The 22,806-nt window shown below is 31.9% G+C and overlaps 1 protein-coding gene across 3 annotated transcripts in view; it reads right to left on the bottom strand.

The window, feature by feature from the left end:
• The window catches only part of RPS6KA6 (ribosomal protein S6 kinase A6), a gene marked incomplete at both ends in the record, with an annotated part of 161,943 nt that overhangs the window by 26,210 nt on the left and 112,927 nt on the right, over positions 1-22,806 (bottom strand). For all 3 annotated transcript variants that reach the window (XM_081221584.1, XM_081221586.1, XM_081221585.1), the window contains 8 exons: positions 9,208-9,325; positions 11,138-11,214; positions 15,881-16,042; positions 18,454-18,612; positions 19,799-19,888; positions 20,642-20,764; positions 21,210-21,340; positions 21,972-22,074. In XM_081221584.1, the coding sequence (XP_081077710.1) occupies positions 9,208-9,325; positions 11,138-11,214; positions 15,881-16,042; positions 18,454-18,612; positions 19,799-19,888; positions 20,642-20,764; positions 21,210-21,340; positions 21,972-22,074 (963 nt within the window). The remainder of the gene's footprint in view (positions 1-9,207; positions 9,326-11,137; positions 11,215-15,880; positions 16,043-18,453; positions 18,613-19,798; positions 19,889-20,641; positions 20,765-21,209; positions 21,341-21,971; positions 22,075-22,806) is intronic.

The raw sequence follows: 22,806 nt of genomic DNA, 5'->3' as shown, positions 1-22,806 counted from the left end.
TCCTTCCTCCAGTCAGTAAACTTTCTTGCCTCTTCACTGAATGCCAATGCCCTGTATGCCAGCTGTTGTACTGTACTACTGTACTTTTCAAGGTACTGTACAATTAAAAATGTTTTATTTTTTGTTTGTTCATTTTTTATGTATCATTTGTGTGAAAATATTATAAAGCTATTACAGTACAGTACTATATAGCCAATTGTGATAGTTGGGTACCTATGCTAACTTTGTTGGACTTACGAACAAACTGGACTTATGAACGTGCTCATGGAACAGAACTCGTTCGTATGTAGGGGACTTACATTATATAAATAGAACCAGGCATATTTAGGCAGCTGATTTTTGATCAAGATAGAAATGTAATTCCGCAGAGAATTGATAGTATTTTCAACAAATGTTGCTGGAATAATCAGGTGTCTGTATAGAAAAATTAGTTTTGAACCATATATTGCACCAAAAACAAATACTGAATCAAAATGTATCATAGATCTAAAGAAAAAACCTAAAACTATAAAACTTCTAAAAGAAAACACAGGGGAAAACACTTGAAATTTGGGGCAAGGCAAAGATTTCTTAGTTATAACACCAAAAACATGCTGCAGAGAAGAAAATAAAAATGATATACTGTCTTTATCAACATTAGAAACAATTAAGAGAATTAAATGACAATTTATAGACTGAGGGAAAATATTTGCAAGGCATAGCTCTGATAAAGGACTTATATCTAGACTATATTAGGAACTCTCAAAACTCAATAATAAAAAAGTGACCAAAATAAAAAATGGGGGTAAAAGATGTCAATGGGCAATTCAAAGAAGATAAATGGATGGCAAGTAAGCACATGAAAAATGCTCAACATTGTTAGTTACTAGGGAAGTGCAAATTAAAATAATATGAGATACCATTACATACATTTTTAAATAGCTAAAATTAAAAAAAGAATGATCATTATCAAGTGTTGGTGGGGACTTCCCTGGTGGTCCAGTGGTTAAGAATCTGCACTTCCAATGCAGTGGGCTCATGTTCAAACCATGGTTGGGGAACTAAGATCCTACATGCCGCATGGCCAAAGAAGAAAACAAACAAACAAACAAAAAACAAATCAATTATTGGCAAGGATATGGAAGAACTAAAACTCTCATACACTGCTGGTGGGAATGTAAAATGGTACAGGAACTGAAAAACAGTTTGGTGGTTTCTTAAAAAGTTAAATATATGATCCAATCATTCTACTCCTGAGTATTTATACAAAAATGAAAGGCATGCATCCATGTAAACACTTTCAAATGGATACTCACTGCAGCTTTACTGGAATATCACAAAACTGCCAACAACCCAAATGTCCATCAACAGGTAAATGGACAAACTGTTGTGTATCCATACAACGGATATTATTCAGTGATGTAAAGTAACAAACTATTGATACACTCCAACAACATGGATGAATCTCAAAATAATTATGAGAGAAAGAGACAAAAAAGAGTATACACTATATGATTCCATTTATAATCATTTCAAGAAAATGTAAACTAACCCGTAGCATCAGACAGTAGGTCCTTGGTTGCCAGGGAGTGAGGGGCGGGGGATTGTGAGTTCAGGATGTGAGGCAGGAGGGAAGGATTATAAAGGAACATGAGGAAACTTTTAGGGGTGATGCATATGTTTATTATCTTGATTTGGTGATGGTTTCATTGGTGTGTAAATATGTCATGACATTAAATTATATATTCATTTTGTTGTGTAGCACACCTCAGTAAAGTTTTTTTTTTTAAATCAATGGTCTAGCCCAAAAGAATAGGTTCCTCTACTCCCACTCACCAAAGTATGTTTCAACATATAAATTAACCATACATACTAAAATTTAGCACTACTCTGCTCCTCATTAAACCTTATTTGAGCTTTTGTACTTTCCTGTGGATTCTGAGGGTTTACTGAAAGGTACAGGTAGTGATGGTTAGAGAATGAAAAATAATTTTGTTAGATGGGCCTATACAAATATTGAAATATACTACTATGGCTTTAATTTCACTCATGAGGGTTTTTATTGCTAATGAGAATTTCAAAGATTAACATTTGATCATCAAAGTGCTTTATACATTCTTAATGATATTAGCTAACACTAACTGAACACTTATTATGACTATGTGCTGCATTTATTAACCTGTTTTATCTTCATAACAACCCTGAGGTAGGTACTATTAACTCTCTTCACTTTACAGATGTGAAAACTAAGGCACAAAGAGGTTAAGCACCATTCCCTAGGTCACATAGCTTTTAAGTATGTAACACATAACTAGCACGTAAGGATAGGCATCCAGGCAGTCAGTCAGAGTCTGGATCATAAGTACTAAACTATACTACCTCTCAATCTTCCCTATTAAACTCAATATTGATGTCTGAACTTTACATAATTAATTGCTGCTTTCTTTCTAAAGTAATAACTGTCAAATACACACAATAAGTGCTCAATGTTATAGCACTAAGTAATCATTCATGAAAAATATCAAAATTTGTTTCAGAAAAAAAATCAGTTTTTCATAATAAAGTTCAACAATATTGCTTTATTATATATTCACTGAAAAAAATTTAACTGAAATTAAGGACAGTTAAAGCTAAGATGGCCATACAATTTGTTATCCAAAATGGGAAAGTTGAGAGCCAAAGGCATAAACCAGGACTGTTCCAAACAAACTGATATATGCTGAACCCTGTTAAAACAAAAATGATATAATTATTTCTGGGATAAAATTCAGCTAAAGTATATAAGACTGAGATTGTCAATTTATATTTGGAGACAAAGACTGATTTCCAAAAGTAAAGTGGATTCTCCTTAAATGAAAATGAAAATGCAGTAAACATGGCCATATCCTAAATGTTTATAAAACATTTTAATTATTGTTTCCTTGGAAAGATGAACAGAATGCTACTTAGTTTACAATATCAAATAGCTTCATAGCACAGTATCAACATTTTGCTACTTTCTTTTAAAGAACTTGAAGTAGTTTTAATAGGGCTCAATCTATCTTACTTCTTTTTAACCTCCTTGAAAAATAAGCAGTAAAATCTCCTTGACAGAATGACGAGAGGATGGATGACAGATGAAAAAGCAAATGTGTCATTATCTTAGGTAATATTCACTGAATTTTCTTGATAGCTAAGAGGAAAATGAGCTCACCCACAGTGCACAAAAATCTGTCCCTACAGTATGAATAATTTTCCACTTTTTTCAAAGTAGATATAGTAGTGTTGGCCAGTTTTAAGAAAGATACTGAGCTATGACAAGAATGATCACATATACAATCACTGGGTATTTAGTTAGATAATCTAGTTGGAAGAAAGCCATTACTAATTAAAACAATTAACTTAATCTAATCTAGACTTAAATATTTCCTATTTTTTTAATATCCATTTTAAGTAAAAGTCAGAAAAACTCCAAATTCTTTGAACAAACACTAATACGGGAGAATAACAATTTTCCTATTCTTCTCACAGTACTCAGATGGCAAATTCATTAAAGCTTGGAAACTACTGATTAATAATTCATCACTTCTATTTCAAATTTAATCACGTGACTGAGAAAAACCATTATTTTCACTGCAGTTATTACTAATTATACTGCAAGCATTTTAATTTGGTCAAATGTATTACAATTCATACTTCCTCAGTATAAAAGACTGAGTTCCATACATAAGTAACACTTTCTGCCCTGATTACAGGTAACAACAAATTATCTCTCACAATTAAATAAGAATATAATTCTAATTATTTAATTTGCTAGTGCATTTCCCTAGCTTTGTTTAGACATTGTAGTCTTTTTCTAGTATTATTTGGCACAAGGTGTTTGAAAGTTATAGTACTAGAAGTTCTAGAAGTATTTCAGTACAGTGCTTTTGGTTTTGTTTTAAATTTGTATTGGAGTATAGTTGATTTACAATGTTGTGTTAGTTTCAGGTGTACAGCAAAGTGACTCAGTTATACATCCATCATATATCCAATCTTTTTTTCTTTTACATTCTTTTCCCATATAGGTCATTACAGAGTATTGAGTAGAATTCCTTGTGTTATACAGCAGGCTCTTATTCGTTATCTATTTTACATATAGTAGTGTGTATATGTCAATCCCAATCTCCCAGGTCATCCCCTCCACCCCTTATCCCTGGTAACCATAAGTTTGTTTTCTACATCTGTGACTCTACTTCTATTTTGTAAATAAGTTTATTTGTACCCTTTGTTTTAGATTCCACATATAAGTTATATCATATGATATTTGTCTTTCTCTGACTTACTTCACTCAGTATGATAATCTCTAGGTCCATCCCTGTTGCTGCAGTTGGCATTATTTTGTTCTTTTTTATGGCTGAGTAATATTCCGTTGCATATATGTACACATATTCTTTATCCATCCCTCTGTTGATGGACATTTAGTTTGCTACCATGTCCTGGTTATTGTAAATAGTGCTGCAATGAACACTGGGGGTGCATCTATCATTTTGAATTATGGTTTTGTCTGGGTATATGCCCAGGAGTGGGGATTGCTGGGTCATATGGTAGCTCTATTTCTACTTTTTTAAAGAATCTCCATACTGTTCTCCATAGTGGCTGTACCAATTTACATTCCCACCAACAGTGTAGGAGGGTTCCCTTTTCTCCACACCCTCTCCAGCATTTATTGTTTGTAGATTTTTTAATGATGGCCATTCTGACTGGTGTGAGGTGATACCTCATTGCAGTTTTGATTTGCACTTCTCTAATAATCTGTGATGTTGAGCATCATTTTATGGGCTTTTTTTGCCACCTGCATGTCTTCTTTGTAGAAATGTCAATTTAGATCTTCCACCCACTTTTTGATTGGGTTGTATATTTTTTTGAAATTGAGCTGCATGAGCTGTTCATATATTTTGGAGATTAATCCCTTGTTGGCTGCTCCATTTGCCAATATTTTTTCCCATTCTGAAGGCTGTCTTTTTGCTTTGTTTATGGTTTCCTTTGCTGTGCAAAAGCTTTTAAGTTTAATTAGATCCCACTTGTTTATTTTTGTTTTTAGTTTCATTACTCTAGGAGGTGGATCAAAAAAGATCTTGCTGAAATTTATGTCAAAGAGTGTTCTGCTTATGTTTTCCTCTAAGAGTTTTATAGTGTCCACTCTTACATTTCAATATAGTGTTTTAACTGTAAAGCTGCTGTTCAATATAGATTAAGTAACAAGTAAAAAGCTTTGGTATACTTAATTTCCATATTATAAGAAAGAAGTAGATGAATGATAACACCTTTCCTCTGAGCCTTAAAGGGTTATAGACCTCTTTCTTCCCCATTCCATCCATATAATCCAAGCTAATCAAGCCTTTCTTCCTCCAGAAAGTCTCCCCTAACATGTGGTAGACTGAAAAGAGTACTGGACTGAAAATCAGTTCCAGCTATGCCACTCAGTGTATGACAATGGACAAAATAAATTCTGCACACCTTGGTTTATCTATCTGCAAAATGATGGACCAGATCCCACCTAGCTCTAGAAATCTATGACTTTTAAATACATGAACAAAAGACTTCACTTAAAAGCAACTTCAAGCCAAAATGGAAAATAAATATTTACATAAAACCTGACCACTTATTTCAAATTTCACAGTGGTACATATATACAATGGAATATTACTCAGCCATAAAAAGGAATGAAATTGGGTCATTTGTGAGACGTGGATGGATTTAGAAACTGTCATACAGAGTGAAGTAAGTCAGAAAGAGAACAAATATTGTATATTAACGCAGATATGTAGAACCTAGAGAAATGATACAGATGAACCGGTTTACAGGGAAGAAGTTGAGACACAGATGTAGAGAACAAACGTATGGACACCAAAGGGGGAAAGTTGCAGGGGGCTGGGGGGGTGGTGTGATTAATTGGGCGATTGGGATTGATATGTATACACTGATGTGTATAAAATTGATGACTAATAAGAACCTGATGTATAAAAAGAAAAAAAAAAAGAACCAAAACAGCCAAGACAATTTTGAAGAGGAAGAAGAAGATGTGGTAGTGATAAGGTGTGGAGACTTATTTATGCAATAACGTGACTTTTAAAATAAAACTAGTGTAATGTTGGCATGGGAGTGGGCAGGTACTGTATGTCAATGTAATAGTTCAGAGTGCTCAAGAAATGACCCACATATAATGAGAACTTGGTGTTATTATAAATTGGCATTATATTGATTAATCAAAAAAAACCCCAAAAACCTGACCACTTATTTCAAATTTATAGCCATTCACAATAGGAAAATATTTATATCTCTATATTGGACAAAAAAAAAGCTTAGAGTGTAAATTAACAATGCAAGGTATACTTGAAAAGATTAAATAGCTTGTGAAAAGAGTATTCAATTAAGTATTTATTATGCTAGGAATGATAGGAAATGCAAAAGTGAATATGACATTTAAAGCTCCCTGAGTGGGAAAAATAAAAATGCGTACAAATGAATATATAACCAGGGAGAAAGTGATTAAGTACTAATATTCTGATAAAAGTACATACAAAGCAGTAATAGGAATGCAGTTGAGGAAAAGCACAAGTTGCTCTTTTTAAAGAAGGCAAGGGAGGAAGCCACAAATAACTGTCCTATAAAAACTTCTACTGCACAATTCTTTTTTTGGTCAAGGGTGCATGTCGCTGAAATAAGTGACATTTTACTTACTTAAATTATTGTAAAATTTAGATAGAAATGCCTTCTAATTAATCAAGTATTACTGTGTTTATTTTTAATATATTGTGACACCATGAAAATTTCATTACTCTCTTGCCTCTTCTACTTTTGTTTTATCAGATTCTTCTCCTTTTCCCCAGTGTTTAACAAAAGGGAAGCAGCAATGTCAATGTTCTCAATGCTGAAACTATTGTAGCAATAAGACACACAAAGCTAACATGACTTCCACTATCACCCCCACCCCCACCCCATTTAACTGAATGAACAAATTCTAGGAACTGTGCATGGACAGGAGGCAAACAGAATCATTTTCTATATGCTTCTGATAGTGACACTCACCAATGTCAAGAAAAGCACTGGAAAGGGAAAAACAACTTATAAGGAACTATAATTGAGTAAAACAATTGTCATGAGGTGACAGTAAATGTTACAGTTCTCCCAACTAAAGGGAACTAGTATAAGGGGTTATGGGTAACTGAACAATAGTTTACCTTCATTACTAATTTAAAACAGACAAGAAATTATCGAGTTGTTAAAATGTACAGATTTTTTTAACTTCATATAGCTCATTTGCTCAGTAATCTGTCACCATTTTCCGAAAAATTCCATAGACAGAACTAAAGTAATTTAATCCATAAAAAGGGAATACATGAAAGACCTTGTGAAATATTTCAACATCCCCCAATATCTTTTTCTGTTAATTTCTCCAGAATATCAGACTAAATGAGGCAAGAATAAAACTGAATTTTGATATCTATTATTCCTTAAGCACTACACAGACACAAACATAAAACACACAGAACATGGAAAACCAAAAATCTAAGCACAAGTGGCATATAAATCTCTATTTCAGCATTAGATTCACTGTTGCTGGTTATTATTATTATTTTTTAGAGGAACACAAGAGTATCATGTGTATAGCTTTAAACATTGGAAATGTTCCTTGGGAAAATGTACTTTTTTTTTTACATCTTTATTGGAGTATAATTGCTTTACAATGGTGTGTTAGTTTCTGCTTTATAACAAAGTGAATCAGTTATACATATACATATGTTCCCATTTGACGCATGGCCTGGCTGACTAGAAAACACATATATTTAATGAATAAGATTAGTAGTTTCAATCACTTTATAAAGGGAAATCTGACAAATTATAAATAAACCAAAATGCATAGAAATGGAATTCTGGAATTGGAAGGAACCAAAGGGAGAACTTAATCCCCAAATTTTACAGATGAGCAAACTGAAGCAGCTAGTTAGTAGATCAAAAACTAGCACTCAGTTCTCTTGGCTTCCAATCAGGTGTTCCTTTTACTACACCACACAGCACACTTGTGTTATGACTAAGATCCAAACACAATCCCCTCCTTGTGTTTCTAATGTTTAAAAGGTAATGATAATCAAATCCCTGATTGTTTTATTCTACAGTGATCAGGATACAAGTTTTACTCCATAATGTATCCTACAGATTAGCTAATGTCCATGAGACAATAAGGTTTTGTCATTAGCAGATATTAAATACAAGGAAATCCTTTTGTCTTAAAATGTTTTCTACTGCAAAATGTAGCTTAAAAGCTTTAGGGCCCTATAAACCACATGCTGACAACTTTGGGTTGTTGTTTTAAAACTTAAAATTTTTAGACCATAAATGTAAGAATTAGTATTCAAGCCTTGACCTATTATTTTTTCCCTAAACTAAGTAAGGCCAGTTACTTTGAAACTTCACTAATAATGACAGCCACTAGCCACCTGTGGCTATTAAACACTTTTAAAATGTAGGTATGCCCAAATTCAGACAGGCTATAAGTATAAAATACACACCAGAATTTGAAAAATTAGTATGAAAAAAGAATGTAAAATGTCACTAATTTTTAAAATATTGATTAGATGTTAAAATATTTTGGATATACCAGTTTAAATAAAATATATTATTAATATTAATTTTGCCTGTTTCTTTTTGTTTTTAATGTGACTACTAGAAATTTTAAAATTACATACGTGGCTTGCATATTGAACATTTCTATTGAACAGCTCTTAGCCATCAATCGTAAATATTTAGGTACAACTGATAAAAAGTTTGTATATTCTCTAAGAATAAGTTAACATTATAAAAATCACCTACATAATCACTAGTCAATGTCTGTAATAAAGAAGATATGATGTGTAAAAACATACTAAATGCAGAAATCAATTTTAGTTGGCTTTATGTATTTTTCCTCAGTAGATTTACATTTTTGGTTTTGGTTAATACTGGAAGTGGTTTATATTCCCTGATCACATATGAGCTGATAAGAGAGAAATGTGTCCCAGAAGCATGGCAAAAAAAAAAAAAAATTCAGCCTTTGTCTTCTTCAATCCACACATATATGTGAGTTGACTTAAAAACAAATACTGTGGTTTAAAAACAAATAATGACATAAAACACCATCAGATACTCTGCAAATGCAGACTAGGCTATAACTTAAAGATTTCAGGAATTAACAGTAATTCAACAAAACAAAACATTTATAATTTATACCTTTGCTCCATCTGAAATACTGTCCCAGTCTCCACCACTCAAAGAGAACTTTCCATTGCCTATATGCAGCAGTATCTCTTCAGGAGTATCATTGGGGCCATTAGCAAATGGAGTGTAGCTATTAATAAAAAAGATTTAAGTATACATAAGGGCCTAACATATACATTAAATTAATTGAAAGTGATGAGTATAGAACTACAAGAATATATTTACTATAGCAAATTAAGAATACCACCTAAAATTTCCCTTTACTGTTCATATCAAATTTTACATTTCAAACAATAAACTTAATCCTAATGAATTATTTAATAAAATGAAGAGTCTTGCCTACATTAATCTTCTTTTTTGCCTTTGATCAGTTAATCAATGTAAAATAAAATAAAGGTAGCTTTTTATGTAGCTCTACATTCTGAAAATCAGACCAGAATGAAACATGCAAATTTTATATTCTCACAGGCATAAGTTAGCAAACCAAATATACCTACTATGAAGAAATTGTTAATTTTATATATTCATAATATAGTTATTGAATTGGCTCAAATTTATTCATTAGCATTTTATCAATATTATCAGTGAAAACAAGTTAACAATAGTTTTAATTAATGTTTATGAAAAACTGGTTAAATATTTATATCAATGTAACAGAAAAATCCTCTATAGCCATTAAAATTATTACATGGATCAATATTTACAGACAGGAAGACAAAATACATTGTATGAAGTTAAAATAGCTTAAAAAATAATTATAGAGTGACAAAAAGTGATCAGTTTTATACCATTGTAACAAATGGAACTAAAAATGGTATTCAAATTTGGGAACAGAAAGACTTATGGTTAAAAAGTTTGAAGTAGATGTCTTAATATGATAATGTGTTAATTCCCTCATGTAACCATTAAGTTGAGATAAACACACATACATATGCACACACACAAAATGTTTTGTTTAATCATAAAGTAAATATTTGAAAACAGCTATCCAGAAATCATATCCCATGGTTTGAAACCAATACTGCTGATTGCTGTTCACAAGCAAACTTGAGCTAACCTTAATTTTAGCACTTGCTGTGGTCTATAAGTATTTTGCATATATCTAAAAGTATGTGGAATATACTGACATGTGATTATCACCAAGCCAATAAATAATTTAGAGTCACCATTTTCATAACTTATCTTTATAAAGCTCCTGCTATGTCAAGCATATTTAATTATACTAAATGGCTTCTTTAAAAACTCACACCTAAGTACATTGTAATTATATTATAATTCTTCAAATTCCATTCTACACATTAGACTTTGCTAAACCTAGCCTTTATCTACAGCTACACATTTTTACTCCTAAATAAAAGTGCTACTCATTATTAAGAGTAAAACAGCACTTGTATTATTTATAAATTAACAATATTAACACAATCCAATAGTTACATTTTTTAGTATTTTTTATCCTTTTAACAGAAGGCAGCTGTGCGTGCTTCTGTAGTTTAGTATTGTTAGTACTTTATTTAGCTTTGTTATAAAGCTCAATCTTACTAAATCTCTATTGCCAAGAGAATCAAAATTCAAGTACTTAAAAAAAATTAACATCAGCAAGTTCATTGGGTAAGCACCTGCTGAACCATGAAATTATTTTATGCTCAAGTAAACATTTTCAAAAAGTAATGCACTCAAATGTAAAATATCAAAATAAAAATATATGCTTTATTTTAGAAGTTTTAGTTCTAATTGAACAATCCTTTAATTATATATCTAAATAATGCCTCCTTAAACACCTTACCTTATGTTTTTTAATTTTATAAGTACATAATATATAATATTTTGAAATGTTGATAGCATTTTCCTTAAGGTTATTTTCATCTGTGCTCTTTCTAGATGAAAATATACAGGTGAAATTCAAATAATGATGTGAATTAATTTGAGTATATAAATTTCTTACCCAGCCAACATTGTGTAAAAAAGGACTCCCAGACTCCAAATATCACAAGCAGCATCATAGCCTTGTTGCATAAGAACCTGAGAAAGAAATACTCATTTGGTACTACTCAGTATAAACTCAGTTTTCTCATCTAAAAGAAAGTTGTGCTTCTAATAATCTCACAAATGTTCACAATTTAGCTCATTTTAATCTTTTCAAAAATAGATTCACAATGTTAAAGGGAAAGTCTTCTGCAATTAACAAGCATTCAATAAGTGGCTATTAACGTGATTAAGCAACATGAGTGATACAAAAAAACAACCTTTTAAGATATGATCCCTGACCTCAATGAGCTTTCACTCCTCCTCTCAGGAAATCCAGATACATCAAAATTTAAAATAATAGGTACAGAGAGCTTAATATATTCTACACAGAGTACTGTCTTTTAACCCTGACACTGACTCTATGAGATAGATATTACTTCCATTTTGAAGAAGAGGAAACTGATGTAAATGTTAAGTAATTTGCCCAATATCACAAAACTAGTGAGTGGTGGAGCAGGCATTCTTACTCTAGTGTCTGTGATTTTCATATCTATGATAATTGGCTCCTTACTACACAAGAGGTGGTAAGATAATATATAATCTTATGAAAGCAAGATTAATTTATATTTTACATACAAGGCTCATGTCTTAAAAAAATCAGTATATTTCTGGATCACAAACACACATTTGATAAATTCTGAATGGTTTCGTTAATTTTTCATATAATAATTTAGGTAGTTTTTTTTCTTTTGAGACTAGTATTAATAAAAATAAAATAACATATTTATTATATATTCATGTGAATATTCTCTGTGAAGTTAATAGCTAGTTTGAGGTGAAATGAGGCCTTTTTTTACATTTAGAAAAACAAGTCCACTGCTAAAGCCTTTAGACATAGGAAAAAAATAGAAACATTATTAATACATTAACACTGGGGATTGTATAACCACCAGAATGGGCATTTCATTTATAAAAGGCTAAACATATTAATGTTTAGCTTTGACAATGGCCAGACTTGAATAATAAGTATCTAACTAACTTAAAATTCAAGATATAATGTTTTTTTTCATAGCCAAAGTGTATTTATAAGAACACACGTATCTTCAAACTTAGGAAGCTGAATAGGCTATCAAAATACCTATTTAACTGGCTTATGTAAATAACACAAGTGGAGACTACAAAGGCCCTAATAAATAATGAGGTAGAGCTAAACAATTCACATCACGATAAGCCTAACCTGGCATCCTCTAGTGAACCATAAACTTCTCCTGCTATTTTCTCTTATCTCTTTCCTTTTCTCATAACTTCCTTTTTTAAAAAATAAATTTATTTATTTAATTTATTTATTATTCTTGGCTGCATTGGGTCTTTGTTGCTTTGTGCGGGCTTTCTCTAGTTGCGGCGAGTGGGGGCTACTCTTCGTTGTGGTGCACGGGCTTCTCATTGCAGTGGCTTTGCTTGTTGTGGAGTATGGGCTCTAGGCACGTGGGCTTCAGTAGTTGTGGCTTGTGGGCTTCAGTAGTTGTGGATCACAGGCTCTAGAGCGCAGGTTCAGTAGTTGTGGTGCACAGGCTTAGTTGCTCCGCGGCATGTTGGATCTTCCCGGACCAGGGCTCGAACCCATGTCCCCTGCATCGGCAGGAGGATTCTTAGCCACTGTGCCACCAGGGAAGCCCTCTCATCATTCCTTGTAGTTCTGGGCATCACCATGTTTTCCCTGGTTCCCTTAGGACAATATGTTTAAAGGTTCCCAGATGATCCAATGCAAAGCCAAGGCTGAGGGACTGCTTAGTGAACTAGTTGGACAGGCAAGGGTTAATCAGTGAGTCAGCTATAGGTATTTCATACTCCCAAAACCTTCAGAGTTAATGAGAAGAAATGCACTGGAGGGATCATATTGCTTAATCTAATTAGGGTCAACCATGAAAAACTTGGTTTAGCTTTACCACACACTTAAACCCATTTTGTATGTGTAAAGAAGAGGCAGTCTACTTTTGTTCTAGAATAGGTCTCAATGTCCTATTAATAGTAAGAACATACAGCCATAAAAAAAAAAGGCAAGGTAGCGGGATGAATGAAAGAGTACAATGTAGAAAGTAACGTCTTTCATACCTTCTTACTTGCATCAAGTTAAATACAAAGAAGATAGAAGTCAGAATTAAAGTAGTTAATGACTTTACTTTCTCTCTCATTTGGCTTCCCAAATCCTCAAAATGTAACATAGACAGAGACTCTCATTCAGATAAATTCATATTTGGAGCAAAACATATGACAGCCTAAAGCCAGAGCAAAGCAGGGTAATTTCACATTTACTTTTTTAAAAGAGTTTCAGGCATAGCATCCATCCAATATATTGTAAATTCCTTTACTTCAGGATCATTCTTAGACCTCAGTAGACATTAAATGTCAGTTGAATAATATGATAGATTTGCTTTTATAAAAGAATAAATATTTTTTGAGATACATTAATTTTTGTGACATAGGTATAGTACAAAATACATCTTTTAAGTAAACTAGCCTTAAGAGGTTGACTGAATTGATGCATATCAAAAAAGTGAATGAATATTCCTTATAGTTCAGCTGAAATTGTACTACTAATTAGTTTCTTTTTTCGCAAATAAGGGCTCTTAATGAACTGTGATGAAATAATGAATTTATACTCATAAATGCTATTATTTATTCAAATATCTGCATGGATACTTGAATCTTTCTGATTCTAGTTTAAAAGATAATGCATTTCATACACTTCACTAATATTTTTTGAAGGGGACTGAAATTTTAGAAACAAATCTTACCCCAAACCTGTTTTTCCTTTATAACAATTTACAAATATGCATTGATTGCTAGCAGAGGCTTCAGCTCTTGATAATAAAACTTTTCAAAGCATTTTGAAAATACAAATACTAACCTAGCCAAACGTAGTTCAGACACTAGAGGCATTAGTTACAGACAAGTGGTCTCCACGTGCCCACCTGAAAACCTTCACTACTACAATGGTGAGAGTGTCTTACTACAATGGAAGTCTGTTAGGATAAAAAGCATCAATGGGCTGTATTCTACTCTGCAGATTTGTACTCATTTGAAAATATTTACCTAGACAATAATCTAAAAATGTTTACCTAACCATTAATCTAAACACAGACATACTGTATATTTTTCATTTTAATGAAATGAGAAATATACAGTAACCCTATATTTAACAGAAGAGGCTTAATCTCAAACTTCTCTCTTCCTATTCTATAAAACCATTAAAATGCCCTAGAAAAGCTTTTTTTTTTTTTTTTTTTTTTTTAATGTCTAAGATATCTCTTACACCTGGGGGCAGTACAATAACCCCTTCTTGGATCATGCATGCATCCCAATTTTTGTTGTGGGAAATACAGTTTCTATATATTTTAATGTGATAAAAATGTGTACATTAATTATTCTATGAATATAATTAAAATATAGATTAAAGCACATTCTCTGCATACATACATAATTTTTACAGGGCAAATCTTATCATAAAAACCCTGTAAAGCAGGTGTTATACTTCTTCCTCAACATTAACATCTTAAAGGAAGATTTAATAAATTTTAACATGGGAACTTTTCACTAATACAAAGTTATTTTCCTATTCTATGTTTCTATTTTCATCACTAGAAATATTTTTTTTCTAATAGCTACATTAAAATACAGATTTGTTGATATTTCAACACAAGAAATATGCTGTATCTTGTATTATATCTGATGTGCAATATTATCCATAAAGGACTAGTATTTAATGCAAAAAAATAAAAAAAAATGCACATGAGATAGGAATTCATCCTTAAATTATTTTATTCTTCTTCTGACTTAGAAAATTCAATTTTTCTAACTTGAGGATATCTGTGTATTTTGATTTGTGTTAAACATCTGATAATTCATATGACTTAGCATTATTCATAACATATAAGAAGAGTTCTTGACTTTTACAAAGAAAACTTATAAAGAATCTATATGACCAATGCCATCCCTGATTCATTTTTCATCACCCATACTTTCACTGCTGTGGGAGTTGCTACTGTCAAAGCTCCCATCCCCATTACCAGAACGGACAGACTGCTGGAGCTTGCCAAATGTGAAACGTGCACCCCTTGACTTCCACATCATCACCTTTCCTGTCTCTTCTCTCTAAGATCTACATATGAATGTTATTTGCCAAGAAAAACCCTACTGCTTATAAAAAACCTTGTGAATCTGCTTTCTCCATGAATTAGAAGATCTTAAAGATAATCAGGGATGACATTGCCCGTGTTATGTATAATGCTAAACAATATAAATCATCTCATGTTCAGCACAAACCAAAATATCTGAAAATCTATCCTGGCTTTGTTACTCAGTGAATGCTGATATTATGTACTTTGAACCTCAGTTTCCTCCTTTAGAATATTTAATATGTTTAAGGTGAGGTTATCTTCACTCTCTGCCCTGCTCTAAAAAGATATGATTCTGAAACCACTATGTAACCCAACAGAATAGAATAATCTGATTATTACATTCAGGTTGGTTTCAGATGCTAGTTATTGGTCTGAATATTTATATGGGGAGTTATCAGAATTCAATGACTTAAAGAGCTTTATAGCTGGGAAAGGATAAGATAACTCAGTTTTTACCTACCTACCATAACATATACATGATATCAAATACATTTAACTAAAGGAAAAGAATGAAAGGCAAATACTGAAGTTTTAAAGAATACCTCAGGTGCCACAAAGTTTGCAGTGTAGCATGGAGTTAAGAGAAGTCCATTTTCTCCTCGAAGTTGTTTTGCAAACCCAAAATCACAGATTCTAATGGAGTCTGCGTTGGCTGATTCATCCATGTATAAAATATTACTGGGTTTAAGATCACGATGAACAACCTTGAACATTAAAAAAAAGCTTTATATTTCTATAGCTAACTAAATATCTGTGGAATAAAACATTGTAAGTTAATATATTTCCAGGAAAAGGAAATGCCTCAATAATAACATTTTGAAAATGATACTTTCTCAAACCATGATGGCCCTGACAACCTGAAGTACACAGACAAAATTATCTCTATCAGACAGATGTGCCAGTTTTTATCAAGCCACCAGTTTTGTTAACCACTTCTAATCTCAAAACTCAATTATCAGTTCCACTTGTAGATATAATGGACTAAGACCCTACTCAATACCCCCTCCCCACGGTAAACAACTATAAAACCTGAGTAGAAAAATCAACCACCTTGAAGGTACTGGAGAATGAGCAAAAGGAGACAAGACTCTGGTGGGGAGTACATACTTGGTTGAAGGAGGAAGCTGCATGAGTAGTTTCCCATATCAGTGGCTTTCAGCCTAGAGCTTAGTACAGCCCCTAGGGCACACTGTGGTAGTAAAGACATGAAGAAAAGGCCACTGTCTTTCTGACCTGGAGGACCAGAAAAGAAATGCTGGGAAGCCGTGAATGCTGCTTGGAGGAATACAGTAAGGGAAAGAGCCAAAACTGACCTTTGAATCAAAAATGTGTAGAGGAGGCTCAAAGTAATTCATAAAGACAAAAGATATAGACAGAGACCACAGCTGCTGCTCAAAAAGCAGTGTTTTCAGCACAAACCCTTCTAAGAAAATTACCCACAGAAAACAAAACAAAACAAAACAAAACAAAACAAAACAAAATAATCACTGGAGAAAAGTAACAGAATATAATAAATCTCCATAAGTTAATACACAAATGTGCAGTACACAATCCAAAATTATCTGATATACAAATAACCCCTCCCCCCAAAAAATGGAACACAGTTTCAAGAAAAAAGAAAATCAATTCCATCTCCAATATAAACCATGTTGGACCTAACAGAAAGCATTTTAAAGTGGCTATTATTGTGATATGATAGATGCGCTAGGTAATGCTATGGTGGTAATCATACTGTAGTATATAAATGTCCCAAATCAACATGTATACCTTAAATGTACACAATGTTATATGTCAATTATAGCTCATCAAAATGCCTTTGTTCAAAATTCACAAGACTAAATAAATATAAGATAAATAAAAAAAATAAAATAGCTATTATATCTATCTTCAGTGAAGTAAAACAAAATGCTTTCAATGCATGAAAACTCGGCAGAAAAACAGAAACAGTAAGAACCAAATGAAATGCTAGAAATAGAAAATATTCTGAAATTCTCTATGTGATGATTTTCTTTCTGATACACTATCCACTTCATTCAATCTAGTCCTATTTTTAATCAGTAGTTTACTACATTAAAAGGTCTTTCAAGACAAGGATCACGACTAAAACCCATGGTTGAATCTGCAATACCTTTTACAATGTCTGGCATGTAGAAATGCTCAACACATGTCTGTCATTAATTTACTTAATTGATGTATTGTTTAGTTTATAAAATAATAAACAAAAGAAAAGATGTTTATCATTTTCTTCTTCTCAAAAATTCTGGCCATCCTTTATTTTAGAGTGTGTTGATAAAGACAATCAAGGAAGTAAATTATTATAGAACTACTCCTTTAGCATTATACAATTTACATTTCAAAATGCTGAAAATGTACTCTATAAAACCACACTCAAAAATGAGTTCTGGTTCCTGTAGAATTTTCATTATGTCATTTCTGAGTCGTTCATTGTTTTATTGTTTATACGTAAGTGGGTACATATCTACTACTACAACTATACAAACTTACATTTTTAAATTATTTGTGACTTTGTTTTCTTGTTTAGCTATATATATAATAAAAGTGACCTTGTTTTGATAACTCAGTTCATTTGCTTTCTTTATGAAGAGATAGGAAGCAAAATAACAGGCCTGCACCTCCACTAGAAATTTCAATATAGTAATACTTCAAATGTTTAGAATCCAAATTTCTTACTGTATTGGGGGAGGGGCTGGTAACAATCAAGATATGCAGTCTTGCCAGAACTTTATATGTTAGGCATAGTATAATTTGAATAATATTCACAACATGTCCTTGGATAACTTTTTTATGTTTCACTTTTAAGTTTGATTAGGTTTAATAATTTAAAAGTCAAGGTTAGATATATTTATATAATTCAAACCACTTTTAAAACTAATATGCTATTAAATTAGGGCTAACAAGTAGAGTGAAGAAAATTAATAAGGTATTATCCAATTTCCTAATTCTATAACCTTCACTACATTATGAATTTTATTATGCTATTCTGTATAAAAATACATGATAGAAAAAGTAATTCATTTTAGGTGTCATATCCTATATATTATTTTGTGAAGATATAAGCCCCAGAATTAAAAGGTAGAATATAATTACAACTTACTCCTTGACAATGAAGATAGTCAACTGTGTTAGTTATTATAAACAGTACATCTCTAGCTTCCCGTTCTGAAAAACATTTTTGTTTGAGAATACGGTCAAGTAGCTCTCCTCCTTTCATCAAATCCGTAACAAGGTAAACATATCTACCATCATCATAAACCTAAAAAAGAACACATTTTTAAATGATATTATTTATAGTTATAATTCTGAAATGTTTTAAATTATATTTACTTTGCTTTTCTAATGAGCCTCTAGTGTTAAAAAATATATATTATTCCTTTAGTATTAATATAGTGCAGGCTCTACTGAAGGTTAAACTGGCTAAATGGACTCTTACACCATTCTGTGAGACCATGTTAAACATATAATTATATTAACTTTTGAAGTTTTCTGTTATACTTCATCAAATAATATAAATGGAAAAATAGAACTTTGTGCCTCTCAAATGGCATCTGTCTCATTTTGTTACTGTATTATAGGCACTTTCCTTCCTTAATGATAGTAAGCTTCCTTCTGGAAGTAAATATATTATTTGTTTTTTTTTAAATATCTTCCCCATAGTCTTTTATCTGACTTGGTGTCTTCAATATTTGTTGACTTCAAATACCGTATCAAGGAGAATATATTAAAAATATGTACACCCTTTTATTCAGAGCATGTGATATCTACATCTACACATACAAACACATATGTGTAGACATATATCTATCTATCCACACACATACATACATTTACATATATATAAAATACTATTTAAGGATTATAAATCAAAATGCATATCATATTATCTGAAGCAAACTGATCAAGGTGATGGTTTATTTGTCTGCCTTTTCTACAGAGGAAAGAGCATTATTTTCTTTACATAAAAAGTCAGCATTTAGTAACATCTATTAATATGAGTCATATGTTCACTTTAAAAAAAGTAGACTAATACTATTTCAGCCAAGCAACACTCCACAGTGCTACAGCCAATTGCTGTACAATCAAGAAAGTAAAATATCCTAAAATTTGGCAGATTACCAATCTCCTGTATCTTCTATACTTGTAGTACTAGAGAATAATAAATGTTGCTGGTGATAATGTTAAGTAGCTAACATCTAGAATACATTCAAGTAATCAGGACACTCTCATTTACCAACCATCATAGTTCCTTTCTGATGTTTTATAAGAAGGGTAGTAGTGTAAAATCATAGGGGAAAAAAGAACTGAAGTGGCAAATTTAAGAGTCTTAAGATTTTGTGGCATGAAAGTAAACATACCATGGACATGAAAAGTTTCAATAAGAAAATAAAGTGCTAAGTCATAACTTCATTAACTTAGCTGATACAGAGATTTTAGATACTTACATCCTTTAAAGTGATAATGTTAGGGTGTTGTCCATAGCGCATCAAAATTTCAATTTCTTCTGAGGGGTCTCTTTTACTTTTGTCAATGATCTAAGAAATAAGACAAGAAAAATCTCAGAGGAAAAATATTTTATTTGTCTAAAAATGAACGACATAATTTCAATTTGGTTATATTTTCAAGCAAATAATAAAACTCAAGAGTAATGTGTGTCTCACATTATTTTAATATTTAAAATTTTCCTATAACTGAAATAATAAAAAGCAGAGCACTTTCTTCAACATTATATTCCATCTAACTAAAATTATACTGATAATTTGATCCAAATGTGACAGTAATTGTCACAATTGCTCAATCTTAATATACTACATTAAAATAAAATTATTCAAAAGCAAGACATTCGGGCCTCCCTGGTGGCGCAGTGGTTGAGAGTCCGCCTGCCGATGCAGGGGATACGGGTTCGTGCCCCGGTCTGGGAGGATCCCATATGCCGCGGAGCGGCTGGGCCCGTGAGCCGTGGCCGCTGGGCCTGCGCGTCCGGAGCCTGTGCTCCGCAACGGGAGAGGCCACAACAGTGAGAGGCCCGCATACCACAAAAAGAAAAAAAAAAAAAAAGCAAGACATTCATGAAACACACTGTTCCTCCAAAATAAAGTCTTTTTTTATTGAACAAAATAAAGTCTTGGAAAGAAATTCAAAATGAAAATATTAAGTCTTAAGAGGTTTTCCTCATTTTATCTTTGCTTTCTCCACTTGCTCCACTGAAAAACTATCGGTCAGTTAACCTGCAATTTAACTTACACATATAGAACAAACAACAAAAAAGTTAGCCTCAGAGACAATACCTTCACTGCAAATTCCATGTTGGTAGCAGTATGTATGCATCGTTTGCAAACAGAATAGGAGCCAACACCAATATCCTCTTTCAATTCATATGCTTCACCAAATTGTGCAGCATTTCCATTTATCTGTTTGTGTTAAAAAGTAAAATACAAAAGAAAATGATATGGTTTCACATTTTTTATCTTCTCTCCTAAGTATACATTCTTCTTAAATCTTTTAAAATCAAGAATAATTCTAGAGAAGTTTTATCAGTATTTATAAATGGTTTACACAGATTCTGAACTGACCCTAAATTGTAGACTTTCTAGATCCCCAAAGCCAATACAATAATTAAATCAACTAGCTAATACACCACCCATTACATTTTCTTGCCAAAAGAGATCACATAAATACATAAATATAATTAAAGGTTATTACTGTCTGTTTTTTTTCCAAAACATATGGAGACATCTTTAATTCATTATACAGAGATAAATGAAGCAGTTAAAATCATTTAAAAATCACTAAATCCATTAGCAATAACTGAAAGAAATAATTATCCCTAATCTGAATAATCTAAGTGGAATTTACCTGAACAATTGGTAATACATTTGCACTTGTTATCGGAGTGATTTTATATTCTTCTGCAATAGAAGTTGCAACAAAGCTGAATCCTTTGAAGAGTTGATGAGCATTAGCACTAGCTGGCAAACCAGGAGAATCTAATGTCCAAATAATTATGTTTAATTAGAACTACACAGAATTTTATGATATGAAATGTCAACATTTCTTTGAATATAAAGGAAACCATTAAATGTTATCATCAGACATACTATATTAGGTATTTGATTTATTTTATATTATCTGTTTCCCCATACTATTATGCAAGCTCCATGTAGATTATAATTTTTATCTGCTCTGTTCACTTCTGCACCGTCACTGCTTAGTACATAGTAGGTATTCAATATTTGTTGAATGAATGTATGAAACAGATGCCAATAAAAGTAAACCTCATTAAATTCTAAACTATAAGAGTCAGAGTGATATATTTCATATCTTACCTCTTACTCCCATCCTCTAATGCATTAGCATGCCAAAAAACTTTTAAAGTAAGAAAAAAGGAAAACGTTCACCCTTTGCTCTAGTCTCTGCTTCCCTAGTAAATATTTCCCGTGTAAAGCCTCTACTTGAAAAGTGTCCAAGCATTGCTGTATATAGGATCCACACTTACACACAGGGCAAACCACCCTCTGCAAACTTACAATTCTTTTAGTTTTTACCTAAGAATCTAGTTTACTTTTTTAACCATCTAACTGAATAAAAGCCCAGATGTTACACATAAACATGCATTACCTTTAGGTGTTTTTGCAGTAAATTCAGGATCAAAACAAAAAGTATCATCTGGTTTTCCAGAAGCCGGTTTGAAAGGAGGCTGAACTTCTCTCTTATATAATTTCTAGAAGAAATAACAGAATAACACAGAAACGTATTAATACTTGAAAAATTATTAAAGCAGAACATGATATTCACAGTCCTTAACAGAAGACTCAAAATTTCATAAATGAAATTTCAGAAGGCTTCAGATACCTGTTAACCAAATTCTAAATTCTAACCTGTTAACCAAATTCTGTGTATCATCTAAACTTGAGAGATAATGTACAGAACCAAATGAGACCAAGAAACACAGCAGCAATGCCACAGGTCACATTCACGAGGAATAATTCTGTTCAGTTTTGGATTTCAAAAACTGACTTGAATTCTCACTGGTAAAATAACCATACAGAACATATCACAATGTTACCATGAAGAAATAACTAATAACATTCTAGGATATCAAAATTATTAGTCTATCTCCAAAAAATATGTATTATACCTATTTTGTTTTCACATAAAAATATGCATTAGATGCACTGTTTAGAGCTCTTTTTATGGAATTCAAAAATTTAAACTTGTCTAACAATCTAACTTCCTAAAATTTATGTTTTTGAAAGACATATAAAATATCTTACAACATAACTGTTTTTTGGAAATCTACTTTTTTAAAAGCTCACAGTGAGGGAAAATTAATAGAGGATTACTTTAAAGTAATTTTCATTTATTTAAATATGTACACATTCCACTCTTTTATTATTTAAGAGGAATAAACAAACTGTTTAGATATAAAATAATGGAAAAATAATTTCTAGTT

This window comes from Mesoplodon bidens (assembly GCF_964165515.1).
Source record: "Mesoplodon bidens genome assembly, chromosome: X".
NCBI classification, from domain to species: domain Eukaryota; kingdom Metazoa; phylum Chordata; class Mammalia; order Artiodactyla; family Ziphiidae; genus Mesoplodon; species Mesoplodon bidens.
The sequence above is the reverse complement of the archived record's forward strand: the minus strand, read 5'-3'. Positions and strand labels throughout refer to the sequence as shown.